General features: G+C 36.1%; 1 protein-coding gene across 1 annotated transcript; it reads right to left on the reverse strand.

Moving 5' to 3' along the window:
- Positions 1-1,129: 1,129 nt before the first annotated feature.
- On the reverse strand, positions 1,130-13,303 carry LOC113756579 (putative receptor-like protein kinase At3g47110). Its single transcript, XM_027300214.1, has 7 exons — positions 12,832-13,303; positions 6,683-6,753; positions 6,540-6,590; positions 4,755-5,394; positions 2,650-4,626; positions 1,543-1,958; positions 1,130-1,305 (listed from the first exon to the last, which is right to left on the reverse strand). Exons 1-6 carry the CDS (start codon positions 13,301-13,303, stop codon positions 1,552-1,554), a joined length of 3,618 nt encoding a protein of 1,205 aa, XP_027156015.1. The 3' UTR covers positions 1,130-1,305; positions 1,543-1,551.
- Between the last annotated feature and the right edge of the window lie 793 nt (positions 13,304-14,096).

The following is a 14,096-nucleotide window of genomic DNA, read 5'->3' on the forward strand; positions in this document are numbered from 1 at the left end:
CTTGACAAGCGTCCATAGTGACTAGAAGATTTTCTAGGGCCCGTTTGGGGTTGCGGTCGCTTATTGAAAAGTACTTTGTAATAGAACTTTTAATAAAAGTGCTTATCAACTGCTTAAATACTTTTAAATATATTGTTTGGAGACATAATTCAATAAATACTTATTGTATTGAATAATGTATAATTTGAAAATTTTTAAAAGTGTTTATCTCTTTATTTAGTTCATAATATACGATAAGATGACTAAATTTGATGTTTTATTTTTTAAATCACAAAAGCTACTCTAAAAGTACAAAATTTTAGATTTTACTAAAAGTGCTTTTAATACCAAAAGTTCTGCTCTAGTTTTATGAGATAATATTTACCAAACACTTTAAAAGTATTTTTAGCACATAAAAGTACTTTTTTACCAAAAGCACTGCAATCCCAAACGGAGCCTAGTTGCCGTTGTTAGCATGTCTTGCTTTTTCTTTATAAACATACGAAGTGATTGTGTAGGTGATGATGCATTTGATATCATGCCCTCTAATATTAAATGAAGTCGTTTGCTTTTTTTATTCCTTGGTCAGTCAGCATTTGAATTTTTTCCTTTGTTTTCAGTTAAGAGTTGTGTTGAGCTTTAAGATTAACTTGTGTAGAGAATGATAGGAGAATGCATGAAATTTATCTCGAACAAGGTTCATATGCTGACTTGACTAAAAGATTAGACCAAGAATTGGTTGAGTCTGCCTATCACAATTTATTAAAATCCTTGAAAGGTTGACTTGGTTTTTTAGTTTCAAAATTGCCATATTTGTTTTCCAATTACACAAAGAATTGGTCAAACGGATGAAGCTCTAACACTAGCTTCGTTAAAGTGACAAGTATAGAAAATTACTCCTCACTAATCTGAGATGAAATCAAGTTTCAGACAGTTCTGCAATTCCATATACTTATGGAGATTGATTTTAGTATCAACAAGAAATGGAATTATGGAGATCCATTTTTTCTAGCAGAAGAGGAATAGATTTGTAAATTAAGCGTTGACTGAAAGTTTCTACAGGCCAATAGTAAGCATGGACTGAATACTCCTATTGTATAATGTATATTGTGGAAGCATAAGATCCAAGCATCTTATGGAAGCATAAAGATGTTCAAGCAGAATTGAGCCAATTGACTACCTTTCAAAACATACAATTCTTGTAAAGAAAGACAAGGAATATGTTTGAATCATCCATTTATTTTTTCAAATAAAAAGCCACAGATGTCTTCTTTATCAGTTCATCGAATTAGCAACTTCATCTTGATGATTCAGACCAGCAAGCAGCTGCAAATCAAGATTTCCAGCATTAGTACGAGAAGACATCCTTTTCCATGCTAGTGCGCACAACACATATAGTATAACTTTTCTCTTGTTTCCGTTTATTTTTTTTGGGTCTAAAATAGATTCCGAATGACAGAAACAAGTTAGCTTACAAGACTTCGTCCAAAATAAAAGAACTTATCTAAAATAGAAAAAAAAATGAACTTCAACTTGTGGGCTGTATTAAATTCTCGAGTATACCTGTGGCTATCAAACTTGAAGATTTTCTCGATGTACCCTCAGACTAAGTATAACATCCTTAATGAGATGTAAGTTTCTGACAACTTCATTCATGTGCATCCGATCATTTGGCAATTTTGCAGAGCACTTCAGTCCAATTTTCAATAGGGAAATAATGCAATGAATCTGTCTTCCATCATTAATAGTTTCCTCTCCATGAGTAATTCTTCTGTTTTCATCTCTTCCTTCCAAAAGAAGCAACGGGTCCACGATCTCAGAGACTTGTTCATGCAAAGCCCTGTTAACATAGTTATGTATATCTAGCTCATCCATGAACATATCATCTGTTGGCCTCCTCTTGGTGATCATCTCTAACAAAAGAATGCCATAGCTATAGACATCCCCTGGAGTTGATGCCGCATGACCCATTCCATACTCTGAATTTTTGTTTCTAGATATATTATTGTTATGTTGTAAAGGAGAAGCTATATATATATATATATATATATATATATATATATATAATCTAAGGGAGTAAATTAAATATAGCTGCTATGTTTAAGTACTAGTTTGAAAATAAGACTTGATTGAAATTGTTAAAATGAATCACTATACATTTTTTCCTTTTCCATATGGACTTCCGAGATTTTCTTGCCTTTTGTTTCAATAATATGTATATTTTTCTTGTTTTATACTATTATTATTTAATATTAGTTTTAATTTGCATTGCAAAGTTATGTTTAATTTTCCTAGCTGCTATGTTTAAGTACTAGTTTGAAAATAAGACTTGATTGAAATTGTTAAAATGAATCACTATACATTTTTTCCTTTTCCATATGGACTTCCGAGATTTTCTTGCCTTTTGTTTCAATAATATGTATATTTTTCTTGTTTTATACTATTATTATTTAATATTAGTTTTAATTTGCATTGCAAAGTTATGTTTAATTTTCCTATAACTGTTAACAGAATTTTATATTCAAGAGGAAGTATAAAAAGTTTAAAAATTCTGATGGAAATTATGATAAAAAAAGAATAAAGATAACCCGTGAAAGAGCCAACTTTAAGTGCCAAACAGTAGTCTGTGCACAATTAAGTAACATTTTGACAGTAAACATTCGTAATTACCTGGAGCTGCGTAACCGATTGACCCTTTTACGGCTATAGAACTGCTGGTTCCCTGCTCGGAAGATCTGTTGTTGGGTTTTGGGAGGAGCCTTGCCAATCCAAAATCACCCACATGGGCAACAAGATCATTGTCAAGAAGAATGTTACTTGGTTTTAGATCACAATGAACAATCTCTGCTTCGCAGTGGTCGTGAAGATATTGCAATGCTGAAGCCACATCAATAGCAATATTTAGCTTCTGAAGAAGATTAAGACTTCTTGAGCTTGTTGCCTGATCAGTTGTCTCTGCAGGATGCAACCACAAGTCCAGATTCCCATTTTCCAAAAACCCGTAGACTAGAGCTTTGAATTCATCACCCTTGGAATCAATACTGGAGCAATAACTCACGATAGAGACGAGGTTTCTATGGCGAATGTTTCTCAATGTTTTGCACTCGGCCTTAAAACTTTTGGAAGCCCCATTCTTTTGAAGATGAAGAACTTTGACTGCTACAAGCTTATTGCCATGTTTTTCTAGTGTGCCTTTGTAGACAGCTCCAAAGTGTCCTGAACCAATTAAGTTTTCTGGAGAAAATCCCGAAGTTGCACGATGAAGTTCATGGTAAGAAATTCGCAAGAGCTTATCGACTTTTGTAGGCATGCTAGAGAATCCGGCCACCAGTCTTCTTTCTCTTTTTCGATATACCAGGAGATATAACAACACTGTAACAAGAACCATAAGCGTTGCCGGTAAAACAATGGACAGCAATATGATAACCTTCAGCTTTCCTCTGTTTTTCCCCTTAATCGCTGGGCAAGGTGGGAACTCCAATTCCGGAATGCCTCCACAGAGTTTGTTGTTGCCAATCAATGATATTTGACTTGCATTGCTGAAAATCCCTGTGTTTGGTACCTCTCCCTCGATGTCGTTGTAGGAAAGGTTCAAGTACCTCAAATATTGAAGCTTCTCAAGTTCCTTTGGTATTGATCCAGTCAAGTTATTACTTGAAAGGTCTATTTGCTGGATGCTCTTCAAAGAAGCCAAATTTGGTGGAATTGTTCCTTGGAAAAAATTGGCCTGCATGGAAAGATTCGCCAGATTTGAACAATCAGCAAGTGATATGGGTATATCTCCAGCAAATTGGTTGTGGGAAACATTGAAATCCACCAACTGTATAAGCTTTCCAACTTCAGGAGGCAGAGAACCACTAAATGAATTTTCACCTATTTTGATGTACATCAGTGATGAGTGCGTCTGCAAAAATTGTGGTGATATAATTCCATTGAAGTTGTTATGAGATATATCCAGATATTGCAAATTTTGACATCTCATAAGAACATTGTCAAATATATTGCCCCCTTCAAACTGGTTAAATGATAAGTCCAGATGGTATAGACCTGTGGCATTGCATAGGGTGGAGACTATCTGTCCTGACAACTCATTTTGGTCCAGACGCAATCTTTGCAAATCTTGTAATTTGCCAAAATCTCTTGGAATGACCCCTGAAAGATGGTTTTCTTCAAGGGTAAGGAGATATAGGTTGACAAAATTTCCAAATCCTTCTGGAATAGTTCCTGACAGTTGATTTGTTCCCAGGTACAATTTAGTGAGTTGATTTGATAGATTGCCCATGACTTTTGGTATATTACCTCCAAAATTATTGCAACTCACGGAAATAACGCTTAGATTACTGCAGTTGGTCAGTGATGCAATAAAGTCCAAGTCTTCCGTAGAATGACTGCCGAAGAGATTGATAGCAAGATTTAGGAATTGAAGATTTGTCAGATCTCCTAAATTAGTTGGGATTTGGCCTTTAAACTTATTTCTAGAAAGATCAAGTTTCTCAAGCCCAGAAGCATTGGTGATTGAAGTTGGAAAGTTTCCATAGAACTTGTTTGACGAAACACCTAAAATTTTCAAATTTGGTAGGGTGAGACCTATGTTGGTTGGGAGATTGCCATGAAAGGAATTGCCAGCTACAAAAATCTCAGCAACGGCTGAAATATTAAAGATAGAGGCAGGATTATACCAGATAGATTATTTTCTGCGGCTAGGAATATAGCTAACCTTCTTAAGAGCCCCATCTCCATAGGCAGATTTCCCTCCAGGTGGTTGTACTCGAGACCAATTCTGATCAATGAAGATAGGTTCCCAATGGAAGAGGGAATCTCTCCTGTCAAATTGTTCTGGCCAAGATAAAAATTTTCAAGCTTCTTCAAATTGCTCAGCTGATCGATCGGAATTTTCCCTTCTAGATTGTTCCCCGTTAGGCTAATATTTATCAACTCTAAGCAGTAGCTCAAGTTTACTGGGATCTTTCCACTGATTGCGTTACGTGACAGGTTCAAGGCTCTTAGCCTGAAGAGGCGACCAAATTCTTGGGGAATCTCACCATGGAATTGATTCCCCGGAAGTTGGATGAACCTCATGAAGCTTAGATTTCCGACATGAGGAGATATGGTTCCAGACAAGTGCTTTTCCCTTAGAGTCAAGGCCATGACCCTTTGATGTCGGGCACTGCATGTGACTCCTCCCCACTGGCAATGGTGTTGTGAGTGGTTCCAGGAATTCAGGACTCCAAATGGATCATCGTATATCTGATTCTTGAATTCAAGCAGAGCAACAAGATCAGTCTCATTTTGAAATTGTTTAGAAGCTGAAACATGGCTTACTGAAAGGTTCATGGCAACTAAGAGAAGGAGAAATATGTTTGCTAATGTTGATGATGAGCGAAATCCCCACATGGTATTGGGAACTTCAATGAGCTGTTGGATGCGAAGATGGAATAATGTGCAACAAGCTGATGATTGGATACTAAAAGTTTCATGGTATTGGGAACGTGGTTGAGCTCTTACAGATTCTTGCGGTTCTGCTTATATAGCCCACACAATCTAGTCTATCTACTGTGATCTTCTGCATTATGGAAAGGCACAATAAGAAGTGAAATTCCTAATGTTTTTGCATTATGGATCATTCATTTGACTAATTAATTTTCACCTCCGCTTCATTAACCAAAAAATTATAATCAAATTAAAAGTTGTCTTCAGCCAATCTACCATTGCTACTTTATTGAGCCAAAATAAGTGCATCTCTGTAAAATTTTATCGAAGTGGATAGTTGCGATTTATCCCAAAAAAAAAGGGCATTTCGCGAATTGTGCGCTTTCCAATGGGATCAATCTGAAATGCCGGTTTAAAGGTCTTCTTGCCAAGCCAAAAAAGATGTACCGTGCAATGTCTTAAATCTTAATGACTATGTTTAGACCTGCTTGTACAAGAAGTGAACTCCGCAATCATCTTCCAGAGATGATATGATTGACAGGAACCCTTCCTTTGTGTGCAATACTTGATCTTCCCAATTAACACAAGGCACAAGAATGGTGATATGCTAGAATCTGTCGGTTGGCTTTTGCGAGTTCTGTTCAAACCATGGTACTGGAAGAAGCGAAATTGGTTATTGGTTCTTCACATATCGCCAATTAAAAAAAATGGGTTTTATATAGGGTTGGCAATTTCCGACACGATACGAACCTAATATGAAATTAATGAGTTTGGGTTGAAACTTCACAGGTTCGGATCAAAATTGAGTCGAACCCGATTAATCCGAAAAAAAATTATTTCGAGTTCGGATCAATCCATGGGTGACCCGATAACTCGTTTACTAATTAAAAATAATTTAATAAATATAAAAAATATTTTATCTAACTAAACTAAATTATTTGAAGTGTCATTTTCTGTCAAAAATTTTTTACGTTTTTTATAAATATATTTTTCAATCATCTTTTTATCATATATATATATATGTATATTAAATTACTATAATATTTGTTTTACAAAAAAAAATTCTAAATATAGCAATCCAAACACCGTGGTGGTGTTGTGTGATTTCTTTTCTTTGCTTGAAAACAAACACGTGATGATAGAGATGGTTCAGGAAACTTGTGAAGTCCGTTCTTATCTGCCTTTAATGCGTCAGAAGGTGATTGACATTTGTATTCCAAAGTCTTCTGCTCTACACCCCATTAATCTCAAACACTTGTTGCTGTTCACTTACCTTGCTCTGGGTGCAAGAAGTCTCCTCTGGTAGTCTGTAAGCTGCCTGGGATGAGGGCCCTTGATTAAATCCTAGATCAAATTAGTCCAAATTTCATGTACTGTGCAATGTCTTAAATCTTAAAGACTATAGGCCATTGTTTAGACCTGGTTTAGCCCTGCTTGTACCAGGTCAAAAAGGATGTACTGTGCAATGTCTTAAATCTTAAAAGACTGTGCAAGTGAACTCCGTGGTCGTCCTGCTGTTTATTGTGATCATCTACCATAGATGATGATTAACAGGAAGCCTTCTTTTGTGTGCAATACTTGATCTTGCCAATTAACACAAACCACAAGAATGTTGATTTGCTAGAATCTGTCAGTTGGCTTACGCGAGTTCTGTTCAAACCATGGTAGTGGAAGAAGGGAAAGTGGTTATTGGTTCTTTACACATCGCCAATTTCAAAAAAAAAGTGTTTTACGAATGATGACAGACATGAATTTGGAAATCAGATCATAAATCTAACGTGTTTCTTTACGAATGGGTTCATTTCTTTTTCCTTTCCATTTTTTTAAAGAAATCGATCTTGAGATGATGGAGATTAAAAGCCTAATTTTTCCAAATTACATTTCAATCTTCCCGGAGACTAGGAACCTTGGCTTAGTGTTAGGTCAGGTCCCAAAAAATTGACCATCAAGAATAATAAGATTTTTGACAACTCAATAATAATAATAACAAAATAAATAAATCAAACAGAAAGAAATAAAATGTTACGTGGTTCGATCAAATTGATCTACGTCCAAAGGAATAGCAAATTTACTAAAACATAAAGAAAGTACAAAGGAGAGAATACAAAATTTTAGAAAATAATTTCCAGACTCGAAAGGCATCTAAAACTGAAAACACAAAAGAATTTAACTACCAATAAATGTTTAACGGTCCAAAGGCCTATCAGTTGCTCTTTTGATTTGATGCCTAAACAAAATCTCTCTTAAATTGGATCGTGGACCCCTTAAAATTCTCTTGAGTTGGTACATACGGCACTTGGGATAGTACCCTTAGCACAGTTAAACTCATCTAGACCCATCATATTTATTACTACCAAGAGGAGAGATTTCTTTGTAAAATTTCTTGATATGAGATACAAAATAAATTCAACAAATCTCTACCTTGGCGTGTATCCAACATCAGTAAATTCCAAACAAATAGCAAATAAACTCCACATTCTCCATAAAGTCCCAACGGATCTCAACGAACCACCAAAGTTCCAACAGGACCCAACTAGCCACCAACGAATTAGGATGCAAAAGACTCAATGGATTCCAACCGGTCAAAACTCACAAAAGGTTCAACAGATCCCAACAAACTAAAAATTACAAACATAGTAATCTTACTCCACATTCTTCACAAAACCCTCAACGAGTTCCAATGGGTCAAAATACTCTTTTTGAAAATCCAATTGAACTCCAATGAAAATTTTTTTCTCACTCTCTTTAGTGCCCAAAATCTGTTATTGTCATCAAGAACCCAAAACCTGAATCTCTAATACCAATTTGTAAGGTCTGATTCTAGAAAATTGACCAACAAAAATAATAGGGTTCAAAAGGATAGCAGATTTACTATAATATAAAGAGAATACAAAGAGAAAGTACAAAATCCTAAAAACTAATTTTTAGGCCTAAAAGGCATCTAAAACTGAAAACACAAAATACTCTAACTAGCACTAAATGCTTAACGGCCCAAAGGCCTATAACTTGTTATTTTGGTTTGATGCCTAACCAAAACCTCTCTTAGACTGGGGCGTAAATCTCCTAAAATTCTCTTGGTTTGATGCATACTGCACTTGGGTTGTTATCCTTAACACACTTAAATTCTTTTAAATCCACTATATTTATAACTACCAAGAGGAGAGATTTGTTTATAAAATTCCCGGATGTGAGATATAAAAACAAACTCAACACTTAGCAATGATAGGGTGTTAATTGTTGGTTATTTTATTGTTAATTTTCCCCTTTATCTTTGCCAAATATTGTTTTAATTATTAATATTTACTTATATTTGGTATTGGACTCAATTTCAGGAAGTGAAACAGAAAACTACAAAAATGAGGGACTTTTTGGAGATAATTGGGATTTCAAACAACCAGGCCCACATGGTACTACAAAGAGATTGCATTTCCTTTGCTGATTAGGAGATTGGAGTCCTACGGGCAATAGGAAACTAAAAGCAAGGAATTCGATAGAGTCCCACTTTTGGGTTGATTCTCAATTTCAGCAGGGGACCACAGGGATAAGAAGCTTTAGTCATTGTTGGCTTTAAAAAGGAGACAAACATACAGAGAACTCTTATCAATCAATAGTTTTAGCTTAGTTTTTAGCATAGTTTAGTTTTATTCTTTCCTTTGATGGCCTGGACCTCAATTAAATTACTTGAAGATTTTCTCATGAGGCGTGGCTAAATTTGTCTAGTCAAGAACAACGGAGGATTTGGTTCTACTAAATTTGTGAGATCGAAGTAGTTTTTATTTATTCCCATTATTCACTGGTATTTGTCTATCTTCTGCTTTATGTTCATATGGTTGTTTTATTATTCGATTATCCAGGGCCCGGATTCTAGATTAATTCAATAACCTGAAGCCAATTAGGGTAGTTAAATCCGTAATTGTTTAATTATTCTAAACTGGTGGCAACTGGCATGATTGGGTTTATGTCAGGGAGATAGGCAGGCTAACTTAAAGAGACCCTCGTAGCGTGTTGATTGGTTAGAATTAGGCTCTTCTAATTATTCATGCAATTAGGGAATTGAACTTCTATGGTCGTACCTAGGGTTATTTCCTGATTAGAGAAATAGTCAACGGTCGTACCTTGGCTATCGACAAATTGAGGAAGAGTTGGTTGTTTATCGCGTGTATGACAACTATAACTAATTTATCAGATAGTAACTGGAATAATCCTTGCATCTGTGATCGAATTAAGTGAACCATCTCCGAAATTGTCTCTTGGCTAGAGTTCGTCCATTATTATTTTTATTGTGATAATTAGTTATTTGAGTTGTAGTTATTTTATTTTAATTAATTTATTCCAAGTAATTTAGTTACTATCATTTTCAAACCCCCCATATCTAGAACTTGAGAAGAAATTAAATTATCCCCAGTCCCTGTGGATTCGACCCTGCTTACCGCTATATACAGAATTTGTATTTTATTTAAGCAGGTATTTATTATTGCACAGGTTTGACGCCTGTCAAGCAATGAGACCAAGTCTTGAATCACTCGTTCACGCTGCTTTTTCTTCTGCCCGTGCATTTACTTATCCATTTATGTTTTTCTTTGTTGTTCATTTTTTATTTTTTCCTTTCAATTGAACAATAAAGTCCATGAAGCCAGGTAAAACTTAGAATTAATAACAAAGTTCTTTTCATTTTCTTTTTTTGTTGTTCATCAATAAAGAGAGGGTCAGTTTGTAGGCAAAATCCTACTATTTTAAATCCTACTATTTCAAAGCAGAAATTCTTTCCAAGTAACGTATCACTGCTACAGAGGTTTTTCTTCCGAATTTTGATGTATTTTTTTAAAGGTTATGACCCTTTTCCCCAATGATGATGATGATGATAATGATAGTAATAGCCCTGCAATGAAGCCAAACATGGTAGCATTTGGTCACAAGTTCTTCACATGTTGTATTGTGGAGAAGCTGTAATTCACAAGATAATCAGCCCAATACCTTTTGACAATTAACTTTTAAATCTAGTTATCCTAGAAGAAAATTTAGTACTGCTTTTACAACAGGTAAAACAGATAGAAAAGGAATGCTCCGATTCAAATATTAACCAAATACTTCAGCTTGTCAGTTACCATACCGCAAGAGAATTCTCGTTTGTAAAGGTTGCCAATGATCAAAACATTTATGTATTTTGTGCCTAAAAAATCACAACACATTGAATAACACTACCCAACAACAATACACATTTTATCCAACTTCTTGTTGCAATTTGCTCCAAAAAAAAAAAAAAAAACTTCTTGTTGCACTTTGTCATTACCGCTTCAAAAGCTCTTCACTGTTTTGCACTAATGCAACTACTCAAGAACCCAGGGGGGGGGCTTCAAATCAGATGTTGCTAGATTTAGAAAAAATTAAAGAAATGTTCCAATTTTATCCCTAAAATCTATATTAGATTGTCATCCTGAAACTATTTTGCTTCATTTTTAGAATGTGTGAGGGACAAAAAAGGATTTTTTTTTCAAAATATGAGAGATACGTTGATGAAGAGCAGCGCGTTGATCTGGCAGACAAAGTTTTTTTTCAATACAAATGGCAAACACGTTGATCTGGCATTGAGGACTCTAACCATCAAGGGCAGCGTAGCCAAAAGTCAATGACCCCTAACATTATGAAGCCTTGGCTAGCACCCCCTCTGCATATCATATATTTGGTATCCAGAGGCTTCTTTGCTGAATTTTGGAGGTCCTAACATTTTTGAAACGGAAAAATAATTGATGAAGACTAACATTATTTATTGTAGCATATATGGTTGGCTAAGGCTGCCTGGTGACACAATGGTCTGCAGCTGCTTGATCAACCATCAAGGGCAGCACAGCATGTAATGAGTCAATGACCCCTAACATTATGAAGCCCTGGCTGGCACCCTCTCTGCATCACATATTTGTTATCCTAAGATTTGTTATGAAGCCCTGGTTTGGTGGTCCTAAGATTTTTGAAACGGAAAAATAATTGATGAAGACTAACATTATTTGTTGTAGCATATATGGTTGACTAACGCTGCTTGGTGATACAATGGTCTACAGCTGCTCGATCAACCATCAAGGGCAGCGCAGCCAAGTAATGAGTCTATGACCCCTAACATTATGAAGCCCTAGCTGGCACCCTCTACATCATATATTTGTTATCCTAAGATTTGTTATGAAGCCCTGGTTTGGTGGTCCTAACATTTTTGAAACAGAAAAATAATTGATGAAGACTAACATTATTTATTGCAGCATATATGGTTGACTAAGGCTGCCTGGTAACACAATGGTCTGTAGCTGCTCGATCAACCATCAAGGGCAGTGAAACCAAGTAATGAGTCAATGACCCCTAACATTATGGAGCCCTAGCTGGCACTCCCTCTGCATCATATATTTGTTATCCAAAGGCTTCTTTGCTAAATTTTGGTGGCCTTAAGATTTTTTGAAACGGAAAAATAATTGATGAAGACTAACATTATTTATTGTAGCATACTAGTTTTCGGGTGCCACACAAAGGCGTGCCAATGCCCAGGTTTAAGCTTAGCATGTATAATTTAGGGTTCCATTTATAATGCAATGCATGTAATGGTTTCCAAATGGAAATTCATGTGCATGTGGTGTGAATATTTGTCTATAATAATGATATATCTGTCATTGAATCTGGAGTAAACATACTTACCGGAGAGATAATTAATTGTATTAGGTTTGTTATGCCAAAATGGATATTAATTAGTTTTTGTTTTTGTTTTTGCTGCTATAAAAGCGTGGGCTGTTTAGTTTGGAGAAGTTAGTTTTAGTTTTTTTCTTTTTTTTTTTTGCTTTGTGGTTTATTGTTATGGAACAGAATTTAGTATCTATCAATCAGCTGAATGACGGTTTCGCGGTTGGGTAGAGACTATCTGTCCTGAAAATTGATTATTGTCAAAACGCAGATGTTGCAAATTTTGTAATTTGCCAAAATCTCTTGGAATGACCCCTGAAAGAGAGTTTCTTCAAGGCCAAGGAGATATAGGTTGACAAAATTTCCAAACCCCTCTGGAATAGTTCCTGACAGTTGATATCCCCCCAGGAATAGTTTTCTGAGTTGATTTGGGAGATTGGCCAGGACTCTAGGTATATTACCTCCAAAATTATTGTAACTCAAGGAAAGAATTCTTAGATTACTGCAGTTGGTCAGTGATGCAAAGTCCAAGTCTCCGGTAGAATTATTGCGGAAGAGATTGTGACAAAGATTAACTCTTTTGAGTTGTGTCAGATCTCCTAAATTAGTTGGAATTCGGCCTGCGAACTTATTATAGGGAAGATCAAGTATCTCAAGCCCAGAAGCATTAGTGATTGAAGTTGGAAAGTTTCCATACAAGTTGTTCCCCCCCAACATACAACATTTGTAGATTTGGTAGGGTGAGGCCTATATTGGTTGGGAGACTGCCACGAAAGGAATTGCCACCTACTGAAATCACAACAACAGCTGAACTATTAAAGATAGAGGCACGGATTATACCGGATAGGTTATTTTCTGCAGCTCCTAATCCGGCAAACCTTTTTGAGAGCCCCATCTCTATGGGCAGATTTCCCTCCAGATCGTTGAAGTCGAAAGTGAGTGTAGTCAGCGATGATAAGTTACCAATGGAGGGAATCTCTCCTGTCAGATTGTTTACTAAAAGAACAAGTCTTTCAAGCTTCTTCAGACTGCTTAGCTGATCGATTGGAATTTTCCCTTTTAGCTTTTTGTGATGTAGGCTAATATTTATAATCTCTGAGCAGTGGCTCAGGTTTGCTGGGATTTTTCCTCCGAGTGCATTATTTGACAGGTTCAAGACTCTTAGCCTGAAGAGGCGACTGAATTCCTGGGGAATCTCACCATGGAATTGATTCTCCCCAAGTTGGATGAACCTCATGAAGCTTAGATTCCGACATGAGGAGATATAGGTCCGGACAAGAGCTTATCCCTTCGAGTCAAGGCCATGACCCTTTGATGTCGGGTACGACATGTGACTCCTTCCCAATGACAATGATGTTGTGAATGGTTCCAGGATTTTAGCACTCCAATCGGATCATCAAATATCTGATTCTTGAATTCACGCAGAGCAAGACGATCAGTCTCATTTTGAAAGTGTTTAGAAGATGAAACATGGCTTACTGAAAAGTTCATGGCAACTAAGAGTATTAGAAAAATGTTTGCTAACGTCGATGATTGAAATTCGCACATGGTATTCGGAATTTGAATGAGCCTTGAATGCCAAGGCGGATTAATTTCCAACAGCCTGGTGATTGAATGATAAAAGTTTCTGTGGATTGCGAACATGTTTGAACTGTTACAGATTCTTGTAGTTCTACTTATATTAGCCCAAACAATTGTAACAAATGGGACTTAATTTTCTTGGTATATTTTCGAGGAAAATGAACTAAAAACTTTGTTGTCAGAACTTAATACAGAAATGATCAGCAAGCTTCCTCCACCACTTACAATTTACGCATAAAGGATAAGATCGTGAATTACGTACTTTTCAATGGGGATTAATCTGAGGTGCCAGTTTCAAGGTTTTCTTAACAAGAGTCGAAAAAGGATGTCTTGTCCGATCTCTTAAATCTTAATGACTGTGGGCCGTTGTTCAGACTTGGTTCTACAAGTAAACTCCTCCGTAGCCGTCCTTGTGATCATAACAGGAAGCCTTTCGATGTGTGCAATTA

This window comes from Coffea eugenioides, unplaced genomic scaffold (assembly GCF_003713205.1).
Source record: "Coffea eugenioides isolate CCC68of unplaced genomic scaffold, Ceug_1.0 ScVebR1_23;HRSCAF=104, whole genome shotgun sequence".
Classification (NCBI taxonomy): Eukaryota; Viridiplantae; Streptophyta; class Magnoliopsida; order Gentianales; family Rubiaceae; genus Coffea; species Coffea eugenioides.

What these genes read in the sequence shown, in the direction of transcription:
- LOC113756579 (XM_027300214.1), bottom strand. Translation starts at nt 13,303, where the DNA reads ATGAGGTTCATCCAACTTGGGGAGAATCAATTCCATGGTGAGATTCCC. An exon ending in AACCATCTCTATCATCACGT is followed by an intron (nt 5,395 to 6,539) that starts GTTTGTTTTCAA and finishes CGCATCCAACAG; the next exon opens with CTCATTGAAGTTCCCAATAC. An exon ending in AATCGGTTACGCAGCTCCAG is followed by an intron (nt 1,959 to 2,649) that starts GTAATTACGAAT and finishes ACAAAAATTCAG; the next exon opens with AGTATGGAATGGGTCATGCG.